The following is a 14,496-nucleotide window of genomic DNA, read 5'->3' on the forward strand; positions in this document are numbered from 1 at the left end:
TATGACCCTAGCTTGGGGCATATTGGACCAAGGTAAATGACAACAGAAAGACAGTAGAGCTATTTAATTCTTATTTTGTTTCTGTTTTCTCTGCAAATGAGAAGGACCTTTGTCCTTGGCAAAACACAGATGACTAACAGGGGTTTTCATACCCAACATAATTGAGGAGATAGTAAGAGAGCACCTGGCTGCCTTTGATGAATTCAGGTCACCTGGCTCCAGTGAAATACATCCTTGGGGCCTTAAAGAACTGGCAGCTGGGATTGCTAGGCTGTAGTTAGTAGTATTTGAAAGACCATAGAAAATGAGAGGTACTACAAGATTGAAGGACAGTGATGAGAGAGAGAGAGATAGAGAGAGAGAGAGTTTGCAAAATAGAGGCCAGTGAAATTGACTTAGTTTCCTGGGAAAATTCTGAACACATCATTACTGGTACCTGGCAAACATTTGGAAATGAAAGCAGTGATTACAAAGAGCTCTCATGGCTTCATCACAAAGAAGACATGCCAAACTAACCTCATTTCCTTTTTTTGACAGGATTTCTGAACTAGTATATGAGTAGAATACTGTCAACATAATTGGCCTAGATTTTAGTGACACTTTTGATAAAGAATCTCATGCTATTCTTGTGAAGGTGATAGGGAGGTGGATTAACAATAATGCAGTCAGATTGCTTTCACATCAGGTAGGATGGCCAGACATAGAGGATCATTATTAATGGCTTAATGACATTGTGAGAAGAGCTCTTCAGTGGAAAGCCCCAGGGATCTGTGCTTGGTTCATTGCTGTTTAATGTTTCTATGAGTGATTTGAATAAATACATAAATGGTATGCTCATCAAATTTGTAGATGGACAGAATGAACCAAGTGAGTCCAGAAAGATAGGTGAGGGCCCATTAACTTAAATACCATGGAGTTTAGACTTCTTTTCAAAAATAATGGGGAACAATGGAAGGTTTTTTAATAGGTGACTGCAGTGATGGCTGTGCTTTAGGAATATTATTTTGGTAGCTGTGTTATGTGGATTAGAAGAAGGGAAAGCAGAGAAGGGCAAACTAGTTAACAAGCTATTTATTACAACAATCCAAGTGATAGTAGTTTACAGTATAGTAGTTTCAGTAGGGTTGGAAAGGAGAAGACAGATCTAAGAGATATCCAAATAGATTAATCAAGGTTTGACAACAAATTAAATGTTGGAAGCAGGAGAGGGAGGAGTCAAAGATGACCCCCAGGTTTTGTTTTTAGTTTTCAGGATCATGAGAATAGAAACTTCTTTTTTTGTAGATTACACATACAAAAATACAGAATTGATACCGAAGTTTGTACACATACAGAAAATACAAATTAGTGTACTTAATATGTGTGGCTTTACTCTCATATTATCTAGGTCAAACCTAGGTAACTAAAATAATGGTAATTGCATTATACAGATAAGACAGGAAAAAGCAGGTTTTTACAAGTTGATGTTTTTGTTTTAGGATTCATTGAGTTTGAAATGGCAATAGGATGTCTCCAGAAGGTGGTATTTTCACCACCAGTTGGAAATGAGGATCTAGTGTTCCAGAATGATAGAACCAGACTTGGGAGGCAGGCATTTGTACTGAGTGACAGCTGATGATGGAGTGAATGGACTTGCCCAGAGACAGGTTTGGAGAACCATTACTGTGCAAGTAGGGGAAGGGGTGATAAAAAAACTCCACGAAAGGAATGGTCAAGGAGGCAGGCATGTGGTCAGGAAAGGGCCAAGGGAGAGAAGAGTTTCAGGAAGGAAGGAGTGATCAGCAAATGTAACATTAATGCAAATACAAAGATGCAGGAAAGATGAGGATTGGTGGGAGCGGGGGGAGGGAAAGGAGGGATGGAATTAGTGCTTATGGGTTCATTGCTCATCTTCAGGATAACAGTGTAATTAGAATGAGAAGAAGTAGACTGTAAGGAGTTGAAAATTGAGCAGTTGGTTAGGAAGAGGAGAGAACCACTATAGAATAGTAACAATGGGAGATTTTTTGGTGATGATGATGTTGCCTTTTTTTTTTTAGGATAGAAGAATTATGGGTTATTGTAGATTATGAAAATCCTAGGCAAAAGAGGAGGAGCCAGGGTTAGATTGAAGATGCAAAAGAGAGATGGAGTAAAAATGATGATGATGATGATGATGATGATGATGATGATGATGTGCTTTAAAGTTTATTTTTCAAAATTTCAAAACTTCTGTTTTGGCCCTCACAACAACCTGGCAGATAGCATGCACTTATACAGATAGCATGCACTTAAATGGATTCAAATAATGTGGCCAACTCATCAGAGTTGTGCTCTTGGTAGTAGGGTTTAAATGCTTGGCAGTTTAGCTTGAGAAAGGACCTCAGTGTCTGGTACCTTACTAGGTGATCTTCGGAATCTTCCTAAGACAATTCAAATGGAAGCAATTTAGCATTAGGCCAAAATTAGTACAAGCGACAGAGAATCAATCCATACTTTGTTGCATCTCAGTCTCAGAGGCTGCATTGAGTGCACAATCAGATGCAAACAAAAAGTCCCTTACCAACTCTTCTTCCACTTTAGTCTTGGCTTGTAGCCTTTCAAGTTAAATAATTTACCATCAATTTGGGAGTTTACCTTGATGCTATTTTTGTCCTCATTGAAGGCATCTGACAACATAACTGAAAACATCATGCTAAAAAGCATGGGACCAAGCACACAGCTTTGCTTCAGTCCATTGGTGACTGGGAAAGTTCGAGAGCATTGTCTATTATCTAGAACAGGGGTGCAGAACCTGCAGCCTCGAGGACACATGTGGCCCTCCAGGTCCTCAAGTGCAGCCCTCTGACTGAATCCAAACCTTTGTTCTGAGAAGTTTGGATTTAGTCAAATCCTGAGGCCACAAGTTCCCCACTCTGATCTAGAACCTATGCAAGCATGCAGTCGTGAAACTTGTATACAATACTGACGAACTTCTCCAGGCAACCAGATTTTGCTATGATCTTCCTGACGGTATCAAAGGTCTTGGTCAGATCAACAAACACTGTGTATAGACCTCTGTTCTGCTCCCAGCATTTCTCCTGGAGTTGTTGGGCAGCAAACACTGTTTTGACAATTCATTGGCCCTTTCTGAAACCTTACTGGGTCTCAGGTAGATGACCATCTTCCAGGTGAAGGATCAGTCTGTTTAGGAGGATTCTGGCAAGGATCTTGCCTGCAATGACTAAGAGAGAGTGGATTGTCATGGACCAACCTGTTTCCCTTTTCTTTATAGAGATGCACAATGGAGTCATCCTTGAACTCCTGTAAAATAACCTCCTTTTGCCCTATCACCCAGAAGATATCAGTCAGTTTTTGTATGAGCAGTGGACAGCCCTGACCTTCTACCCCTCCCGCCTTGCAAATCTCAGCTGGAATACAGTCAGCACCAGGTGCTTTGCCACACAAAAGGAGCCTAATGGCATTCAAAACCTCTTCTTCAGTTGGAAGTTCAGCTAGAGAGGGATAAACTTCAAGCTCATATGTGGTCAGTGGCTTCAGCATAGGTCGATAATGGTCTTTTGAGAGTGCTATGGCAAATTTGAACTCAAGTCTTCCTGGGCTCTCTCCAGCTGTGTCATTGAATCTAACTCCTCCCCCCATTTTATAGAGGATAAACTGAGGCCCAAAAAAATTAGGTGACTTGTCTGAGGTCTCACAGGTAGTAAGTTACAGAGTCAAGATTTGAACCTGGGTCCTTAAATTCCAAATAATGATGATAATAGTAACAATAACTAGCATTCATGTAACATTTTGAGGTTTTCAAAGTACTTCACATATTTTAACTTAGACTAATTGGCCAGGGTCACACATCTATTAAGTGTTTGAAACCAGATTTTAATTCAGGTCTTCATGACTCCAGACCTGGCACTCTACCCACATAGCTCAGTGAATTTGCACTTCAGTTTTCTGTCTCTCCCCATATATACTTGGTCTCATCCAGTTCTTTTCCTTACTTCATCTTTTTAAATGCCATTTTACTTCCTCTCATAGCACACGTCAGGGTCTGAAGTGTTAGAGTCCATATGTGGTACTTCTGTTATCACTGAGAATGAAAATAGCTTGATGTATGAGAAACACTCATACATCTGTACCATTTTTCATCTATTGTTTTCCTGATAATTTCACCTTTGAATACTTTTTGAATGCTATTTGAATGATATAACCCACTTTGGTATAAGTATGAACTTAAACATTTCAGTATATGAGGAACAGAAAAGAGGATCATATATGAAATGATGAATTTATATTCTATAAAGTTTATTTTAAGTTTGTACTAAATTCAACATAGTAGTAACATAATTTCCCTTTTAGTATCTTTTAGACTTCTGTGGTTTTTTTTTTGTTTTATTGATACTCTTTCTTTCTTTTTCATCTCTTGTTACTCATTAACTCACAGTTTCCCTCTCCACACCATCAAAGCTCTTGTAACAAATACATAAGTAACAATTGGCAAAGCCTGAAAATCTGTATTTCATTCTTACCTCTATTTCATCACCTCTCTGCCAAGCAGTGAGTAGCCTACTTCATCATCAACTTCTTATAGTCATGTTTGGTCACTACAATGATTAGACTTACGTAGTCTTTCAGAGCTGTTTTCTTATAATACCAAAGATTTATTTGCATCCATTAATAGTTGCTGTTTACTGAAGTAATATCACTCTTTAATCTTTAGCCATCCCACTTGGCATGATGCCTTACAAATGAGTTTTTGTTCTAAGCTGGTATTGCCCTTGACTTTGATAGCAAAGAGATCAAGTGTTGGTTGCCTGACTTGGTTTCTGGGCCCTTCAGACCTCTTTGTTGTGGAAGCTTCTTTACATTGCTTAAATACTGATTATCTGTATAACTGATTTTAATATGATTTCCACGTTAATCATTTCTTGACTGTTAAGACAGACATTTTCTTTTTCTTTTTTCTTCTTTTTTTGAGATGTTGTTCAGCACACGTCCTTTCTAGCACCTTTTGACTAACTTCTGGAAGAATGCATTCATTGAGAATCCAAGTATATGTTCGGTGGGCTTTTGGGGTCACAGGAGGGAAATATTGGCAATTTCTTCTTAGAATTTTTCTATTTGCTCATCTTTTCCAACAGATTTTTTTCAGAATAGTGTTTTTGCTTATGCTTATCACAAATACTTTAACTCAGTATAAGCAAGTTTCTAATAAAATGATAATTTCATATTGCCTTTGGGAGCACAAGCACCAGATTCTTTGGTTTGTTCTCTAAGAAATCCTTTGAATCATCTTTCCTTTTAGTTACAATTTCCTCTTGTCTAGCAGCCTTGTGACAATATCAGTATTAACATGATTCCATTTTTTCAGTAGTATATTTGTTAATCAGTCATTGTACAAAAAACTCACCTGTGATTAAGTTCATCTTTCTAAAAACTGTGATTGTCTAATAGGTCACCATAACCAAAGAATTCATCACCTAATAACCAACCTACTGGTGGTGAGTGAACCTCTCCATAATTAACAAGATTTGTTTGTAGACATCAGACCGTCTCTGTTTATTCACTTAAAATATGAAATAGAAAGCATGCTTAAGTAATAAAAAAGGCATCAATTCTGACTTACCTTTAAAAGACCCACATATTAATCTAAGAAAGACAGTGTTAGTGTACTATGATGAACAAGATGGAAGATATTGAAAAGAGTAGCAAATATAATGGAATTTACTTTCTATTTTCTTTATATTCTTGACATAATTGCTTTGTAAAATACAGTATCATATTCATTGATGAACTAGAATCTGAGGGCAGGCAGGTTAGATTATGTAACTAGAAAACTACCTAATACTTTTTTACCTCTGGAGTTTTCTAAGAAAGAAGGTTTAGTCCTTAAATAGTTTCCATTTCAGTTGCAGTGCTTATCATTCAATCCAATTTCAATTAATTTTGTGATTCATTATAATCAATTATTTATAAGATCAAGTTCTAATGAGTTTATTTTCTTCCTTTGTTTACTTTTGAATTGCTAGAAAAATCTTTCATTTTAGGCTAGACTGTCTTTTATAAAAAGAGCACTAGTCTAAATGAAGAGTATTCTGAGTTCTGGGGCTGTATTTTAAGCTCTCCCACTAACCATATGATCTTCGGCAATTCTCTTAATTTCCCTGGACCTTCTTTTCCTGAAGATATTGGTAGTTTACATAACAGAGGGAAGGGATTGAATTGGAGACTGTTCAGGGATAAGGGTAGGTGAGGTTGTGTTAGAGATAAATCTAAAGTTATCACTGGAAGAGTGGGATGGCAGGGGTATATTGCAGCTGGCCCCAAATAGCTTGTAACTTAGGGGAGTCAATTATTCTTCAGTGTGAACATTTACACCTCAGAAATCAGCAAATGTTACAAATCAGAACTTGATTATTTTGTAAATTATCCAAACTTAAGAAATTGATAGAGAAAATGTTAATGACATAGTGTATATTAATTTTTTGGGGGGAGAGCTAGTTGTTAAACATTTACCAGTGCACCCCTGTATGTGACCCATATTTCCATGCTTTGACTCACATTTTCTGAGGTCAGTCCAAAGGATCAAATGAGACCATATTTACAAAGTGTTAATTATCAGTTGTTGTTGCTAACAGTATTAGGGAATGGAATTTTAAGATTCAGTATTTTGGAGGATGCTGCAGTATCATAAGATATCAAAAAGTAAAGGTATGAACCTGAAGTGGAAAGCAGGGATGAGATTATTGGAATTGAGGAAGTGAAGGAATTTTATGAGCTAGGTATTAGAAGGAACAACATGAATATTGATATCCCAGGAACTTTGGTTCCAGATGGTGATAAGGGTCTTAAAGTCATTTAGGAAATTAATAGAGTGACATGAAAAAGAAGAAAGTATAAATAAATTGCACAGATTTCAAAGGAGAGTGACAAAAGAATAGTCTGGAGGCAGTAGATAACAAAAAGTTTTTAAATACCCCTCATCTAGGCTTTGTGAATCAGGAGGAGTGGGAGAATGGGTAGCCACCAGTGGTCAGGATTACAAAAGATATGGTATCCCTACAAAAAATTTAGGTTTCACTTACATCAAGAAGATTGAGGAATTGTTGAAGAAAAGTTTGAGATTAATGGAAAGTTTGTTAACACTAGAATTCATGTTCCAAAGGGTCCAACAAGCTAAACTAAGAAAAAGGGCAAGCCAGGGTTAGGTACAACTCATAAGAATAAAGGTTTCGGAGAAGGTAGTATGTATCTTCCAAGTAGTATATCTCTTCGTAGATTACTGGAATCAAGAAACCAGTTTAATGAGAGGTAGATTAAGATTGTTTGTATGTAATAGCACTTTTTTTATTTAACTAGCTCTAATATTTAAGATAAAATGTAAAATACTGTGTAATGTGAAAATTAATCTGGCTGAAATCTATGGGATAAATATAAAAGAAAAAGGCTGGATGTAAGCACACGTATGCGTTTTTTCTTGCTGTCAGTAATCTTCCTCTAATAGTGGGAACCTCAAAGTCAAAGAGTTTGAACAATTTAGGAACTTTTCTTACATAGTTCTAAATTTTTATTTTCATAATGATTGAACCAATTCACAGCTATACCCACCATGAGTAAATGTGTGTTTCTTTTCACATTCTCTTCAGCAATGAGTTTCCCCATCTTATAGTATCATTGGTGGCTGAATGAGCACAAGGTTATAACCTCAAGGCTGTTTTCATTTGCATTTCTCTGATTATTAGGATGGTTTAACATTTTTTCAGATTCTTTTCCATGTTTTTTACATGTCTTTTGAAGAAGTTTTTTAAAACTAATAAAGTTTTGGAGTACCCAGTCTTCCAAAATTATTTGCCATTTACCTTTAATGATTGACTTTGAATGAATGCATGGTAATGAAATGTCATTTCTTCATTCATTCATTCATTCCACAAACGTTTATTAAGTACCAATGCCAGTCAAGGACTGTGCCATCAGTCTCCAGCTACAGTAGCATATGTTTTTTCTACTTTTTAAAATATAGTCTTGCTCACCAAAAGTCATTTCACCACATAATACTAATTAGTTATCTGGACACTGCTAAATTTCTGAATTAAGACCTCCTGTCTGAAAGAGTAAAAGCGATAACACTTGACAACAGAGTTAATGATACAATAATCACAATTAGAAACGAATCTTCGTTAGTTTAATTGTTTTACTTAGGGTGCATTTAAAATTAAATATATTTCTACAAAATAAAAATGAAGTAAAATTTGGGACAGAGCAATGTTTGTTACTATAAAATGTATTCATGCATTTAGCTCCTAAATGAAAATAGCATTATTTAAGCAATCAGGATGAAAGAGAGTTTTTGTGGTAATATATTGCCTGTGTATATGTTAGCATTTTTTGCAGCTATTGACTTAATATATTTCACAGCTAAATTTACAGCTGAGATACTTGGCCATAGTACTGAGCTTGTGAATTGTTTTGTCTTGGCCTTATCCCAAATGAAAGGGAGGAAGAAAGCACATGTTGATGAATTTTCAAGTGGCTGGCCAAATGCCATATGACTACTTACAGATTTCAACACCTGTCTAATTTGGTTTATTATGGTTTGATCAGTTTTAGCATACAGCTGCCTCAAATGAGCAAATTTTCTACTTTGAAAAAACAAAACATAGTCAAATAATTTAGGTTAACCATTTATTTTACATTATTATTTAATAAGCATATCCCACTGTGCTAGAACTACTATATATATTAAATCCAAGTTATAACACAATAGGCCATGTTAAATAGCATAAGAATAGCTTGCCAAATGAAAACAATAAAAATAAATTAAAAGTAAATCTACTGTGACTTATGTATAAAAAGGATATTAGAAGAAAATTAAATTGCTTAATTTAGTAAAAAGCTGTGTGCCTCTGATGGTTTCTGTTTATTTCCCAGTTACACAATTACATCAGCACTTCTGAGAGTAAAACCCCTTTTCTAGTGCTTACTTGAAGACATTTCATTTACAGCAACAGCAGAAATAAAGCAAAACAAACAGAGTATAGAATAGAGGAAAAATAAAACAAGTCATACTCAATGGCTTTCAGTTTAGACATGAAAACACAGTCCCCTTGTAAATTATTCCGATTAGAATGTAACTTCGTAGTAACTTTCATTGTCATATGTCATATTATATTAAAATGAATTAGAGTTATGTCCATTAGTGATTTTTCTTTGAAAGATTCCTATGGGTGCAGGCATTATAAGAATATGCATGTCATATAGGTATGTATAAAGAAAAGGCCATCTACACAGGGCTCCACTTTCAAGATTATATATAAATTCCAAAACTGTTTAGACCTATAGGAGAATTTTACCATTGGTTGGCTCTACCCACATTCAGTAGCCCCATCGTTTTACATGTATCATCACCCCAATCTCTTTGGGCTACACTTTTCACCACAAAGGTAAGAACAGAACCATCTGCCTACTTTAAATCTGCTCAGAAACTTTCACAAACCTCAATTTCCACCTTAAAAAAATTAAGATGCCAGAAGGAAGAAGCTCCCAGTTCTCAAATGGATCTGTAATGTCATCCATTTGAAGTTCCCTCTAATGATGCAGATAGAAAGCCATCCCAGCCTCCTCATCCTCTATAAATCTTGTCCATGCCCTCTTCAAGTTGGCCGAATGAGGTCTAGTTGGTAAAAGAAGCAGAAAATTAATTAAATTTATTTCCGGCATTGAGCAAATGCCCGTTGAAATTAGGAGAGTGTATGTAACAAATACACTATTTATCTGTATTGTAAAGGGACAGTATTTTTTCAGTGACATGAAATCATGATGTTTGAGATTGCTAACATTTCAACTTTGTAAATCAGGTGATATCTGTACTGATGGTAGAAATTGCACTTTAAAATTGAAGTGGTAAAGGGATTTCTATAGTTTTTAGCTTTAGATTGCATTAATGAATTCTCTGAAGTAAAAATTCACCTAAAAGATAGTCACATGTAGAATTATTTAACTACGTGTATCCATATACACCTTATCACAAAGATGTTGACAGGACTGAATATTCTAGATGCTTTCTGACAATAATGCCCAAGACCTCTGAAAAGTAAACAATTCCCCATGCTTTTTAATTAGCAGTTTAAAATTAAGATACTATTTAACAATGTCTAAGGACACAATCTCTGCCTTCTAGAATTTGCGATCTCTGCCCACAAATCTTTTATGGAGGTGTTGGGCTTTCATGTATTTATTTATGTGTGATAGGGGATAGGAAGAGGGACAAAGTAGCTAAATTTTTATAATGATAAAAAGAAAGGGAAAAAAGGTATCCATCGTTAATCCTGACTCATTTTAATTATACAAATAAGAGTCTCTACATGAATAGCAGATCATATCACCTTTTTTGCTAACCTCTCAGACCTGCCAGAAATTAGTAATTTATTGGAGATTTTATTAAAGGAGAAGGGAAAGAGGCCAAACAACCTACAAATGCATAGTATCACAGACCTAGAGCTAGAAGGAACATCAAAGGCCATCCTATCCCTTCAATTAGGCAGAGAAGGAAACTGAGGCCTGAAGAAGTCAGGCAGCTGGGTGCATGACTTAGACATAAAGGATGACGCCCTAAGCAAATTAGAAGAGCAAGAAATAGTCTGCCTCTCAGGTCTATCGGGGCGGGAAGAATTCACGACTAAACACGAGACAGAGAGCATTACAAAATGTAAAATAGATAATTCTGATTATATTAAATTAAAAAGCTTTTGTACAAACAAAACCAATGCACCCAAGATTAGAAGGAGAGCAGAAAGATGGGAAACAATCTTAACAGCAAGTGTCTCTGATAAAGGCCCCATCTCTCAAATATATAGAAAACTGAGTCAAATTTATGAGAACATCAGCCATTCCCAATTGATAAATGTTCAGAGGATATGAACAGGCAGTTTTCAGATGAAAAAATCGAAGTTATCTATAGGCATAAGAAGTACTCTAAATCACTTCTGATTACAGGAATGCAAATTAAAACAACTCTGAGATAGCACTTCACACCTATCAGATTGACTAATATGACAATAAAGGAAAATGATAAATGTTGGAGAGGATGTGGGAAAATTGGAATACTGATTTTTGGTGGTGTTGTAAACTGATCAAGCCATTCTGGAGAGCAATTTGGAACTATGCCTGAAGAGCAACCTAACTGTGCATACCCTTTGATCCAGCAATTCCACTACTAGGTCTGTATCCCAAAGAGATCATAAAAAAGGGAAAAGGACCCACATGTACAAAAAATATTTAGAGCAGCCCTTTTCATGGTGGCAAAATATTGGAAATTGAGGGGATACCCATCAACTGAGGAGTGGCTGAACAAGCTGTGGTATATGAATGTAATGGAATACCATTCTGCAATAAGAAATCATGAACAGGCAGATTTCAGAAAATCCTGGAAAGATTTGTATGAACTGATGCAAAGTGAAATGAGCATCAGCAACATTGTGTGATGACCAACTATGAATGATTCAGCTCTTCTCAGCAACACAATAAGTCAAGACAGTACAAAGACAGTACAAAGGACTCATGAAAATGCTGTCCAAATCCAGATAAAGAATTAATGGACTCTGAATGCAGATCACAGCATACTTTTTTTTTCATTTACTTCATGTTCTTTTTTTCCTTTTGATCTGTTTCTTCTTTACTGTGACTAATATGGAAATATTTTTACATGATAGCACATGTATAAACAGTATCAAACTGCCTACCACTTTCAGAAGAGGAGAGAGGAGGGAGAGAGGGAAAAAAGTTAGAACTCAAAATCTTGTAAAAATGAATGCTAAAAATTTTCTTGACATGTAATGAGGGGAAACAAAATACTATTAAACTTAAAAAAAAAAAAGTCAAGTGACTTTCTCCTTGTCCCACAAGTAATAAGTAAGGCTCAGAGGTAGGATTGTAAAGTAGATCCTCTGACTTCAGAGCCCATGTTCTTTCCAATGTTCACCAAGCTTTGGATTTTGTATTACATATATGTGTAGAATGCTTTTGTTAATATTATTATTAAAAATGCACATTTATGTAGTGCTCTTTATTCTAATGTTTTACCTAAAACTCTGGTTGAGGGCAATCATGAGCCAAAAGGAACCGATTTTTTCAATAGCCTCCAAAACAGCATCTATCAGTATAGGTCTGAAGCTTGGTGGAAAGAATATCATGAAGGAAGGGATGATTATTGTACAGGGTTAAGAAATTAACCCAAATCATTATAAAACACAGTATCATATGATCAATACTTATGAGAATTCCAAAACAAAGTGCTATCTGTTGGGCCCAAGTCAGCAGATTGTTAACATATGTTGGAAATTGGGGGATTGGGGGAGGAGGAAGTGGGAGTGGGAGTATTTGAACTAGACTTTAAAGGCATTTAAACAAGTATGAAAAGGTGGGTGTGGGGAGGAAGACCACAAACAAAAGGCGCAGAGGGAGAATACGGGCAGTGTTTGGGGACCGAGAGTGGTCCCGTTTGACCAGAGGGTAGCATATATGGAAGGAAATAAGAGATAAGACTGGAAAGGAAAGGTGATAAGTGGCGGAGAACACTGAGTACTAGGCAGAAGAGTTTGAACTTCACTTGGTAGGTAGCAAGAACCCACTAAAGATTTGTGAACAATGGAATCACCCAGCCATATCTGGGCAGGCGGAAAATGAGTCTGGTCATTTTGTGAACATAGCCTTGAGAGGACCAAGTTAAGGCAGACTAACTGAGGTGATTATGAACCCAAGCACGTGATAATGAGGGTTTATTCTCTCATGTTGATGACCATGGAAATAGAGATGACAGATCTTCTAGACTTTTTTTTTTTGTTTAGTCGTTTTTCAGTCTAGACCTTTTATTTCCACATAAACCTTGTCCTTCAAATTTGTCTTTGTTGTTGTTGTTCAGTCATTTGCCAGATGTGTCTGATTCTTCCTGACCCCATTTGGGTTTTTCTTGGCAAAAATACTGAAATGATGGATGTGCCTTGTGCCATTTCCTTCTTCAGATGAGGAAACTGAAGCAAACAGGGTTAAGTGACTTGCCCAGGGTCACACAGCTAGTAAGTGTCTGAGGCCAGATTTGAACACAGAAAGATGAGTCTTCCTGACTCCAAGTCTGGAACTCTATCCACTGCACCACCTAGCTGCCCTTTCAAATTTGTTTAGGGAGGATATATGGGGAGAGGAATCTTTTTCTTTTTTTTTTTTTTTTGCGAATTGGATCTTAGGGTGACAAGGCTAGGGATGGAAGGGATCTCAAAGGCCATCTTAGCCCAACTTCATTTTATAGACAAAGAAACTGGATCCCACAGGGAGGTTAAGTAACTTGTGTGAGATCACTCAAGAAGTATAAGAGGTCAGATTTGAACTCAGATCCTCCAACTCCAATGTTCATTATATTTAAGTCATACTCTGCTTTTTTTCTTTTGTTTATTTGTTTTTACCAAAAACAGTATTTCCTGGCTTGACAGTCTTGATTCACCCAATGAGGCAGCAAATTACTTTTGCCAATTTCCAAAGGTCATATCTACTCTCTCACAAGGGGGATCCCTCTCCCTTGAGGACAATCCAAAGGCCATAATGAGATGTGTATAAGAGGAGCTCCACAGATATTTTGAGCTATAACAGCATCATTGAAATGAGCATGATCTTAATTTCCAAGGGGGTAACTCTGAAGGGACATTAATCATTTTATAAGTTTTGGTGTGTGTATTTTTTAAAATAAGCCATATCACTTGATAGTCTCATCTCTTGCTTATAACTACTTTTTATGCCTGTGTAAATTTTCTCTTTAACAGTTTAACTTGCTTTTGAATTAGGGAATCTTCTTTATCAACTTCATCTTTTGTGTTAGCAGTTAAAGCATACTCATAGTTCACTTACTACTTTCTTCTGATCATGGTAAATTAAAGAAAAAAAATAAATGAGAACTTTCCTTTCCTTTTTAGGTTGTATCTCATTCACAGAAAAATCCAGCATTTCAAGATGCATGGAGCAGCAGTGATGAAGAAGGATGAATTTAAATTAGTTGATTGAATAAGAGTGACTTTATGCTCTCCATTGATAAGAATCTGCATATTTAGACAATTTTCTATTGTCCAGGGATTTTATAAAGTTGTAAGAAGTATCAGCATGTAGAAATGTCCTCTTTTTTTTGTCTTTTTGTATTTAAGTTAAAAATGAATAAAAATTAAATAAAAAAAAGAATGAAGTACCCCAGCTAATGAGATTGCCTTTCTTTGCTTTACATGCTTCTCTTAAGAGAGTAGAAGGTATACTGGATTTGTGACCAGAAAGCCAGGATTCACATCCTAGATATTTGCCTACAGGCTGGCCATTTGACTTTATTGAACCTCAATACCCCCCACTAAAAATTGAGGACAAGAATAATTGTACTATCTGCCTCACACAGATATTGTGAGGAAAGTGTTTTTTAAACTCTAAGGTGATACAGAAATGCATTATTATGTAGATATCACAACTGCAGAAGAAGACTTGATTGGTTTTTCTTAA

At 36.1% G+C, this 14,496-nt stretch overlaps 1 protein-coding gene across 2 annotated transcripts in view; it reads left to right on the forward strand.

The window, feature by feature from the left end:
• Window positions 1-14,160, forward strand: part of ERCC8 (ERCC excision repair 8, CSA ubiquitin ligase complex subunit) — a 59,492-nt gene extending 45,332 nt beyond the window's left edge. Inside the window, exon 12 of one of the 2 annotated variants that reach the window (XM_027863513.1) lies at window positions 13,932-14,160. In XM_027863513.1, the coding sequence (XP_027719314.1) occupies window positions 13,932-14,000 (69 nt within the window). In that variant the 3' untranslated portion in view covers window positions 14,001-14,160. The remainder of the gene's footprint in view (window positions 1-13,931) is intronic. The other variant, XM_027863512.1, reaches the window with a different exon arrangement.
• Window positions 14,161-14,496: the final 336 nt, after the last annotated feature.

Source organism: Vombatus ursinus, unplaced genomic scaffold (assembly GCF_900497805.2).
Source record: "Vombatus ursinus unplaced genomic scaffold, bare-nosed wombat genome assembly UNPS02014772.1, whole genome shotgun sequence".
Taxonomy (NCBI): domain Eukaryota; kingdom Metazoa; phylum Chordata; class Mammalia; order Diprotodontia; family Vombatidae; genus Vombatus; species Vombatus ursinus.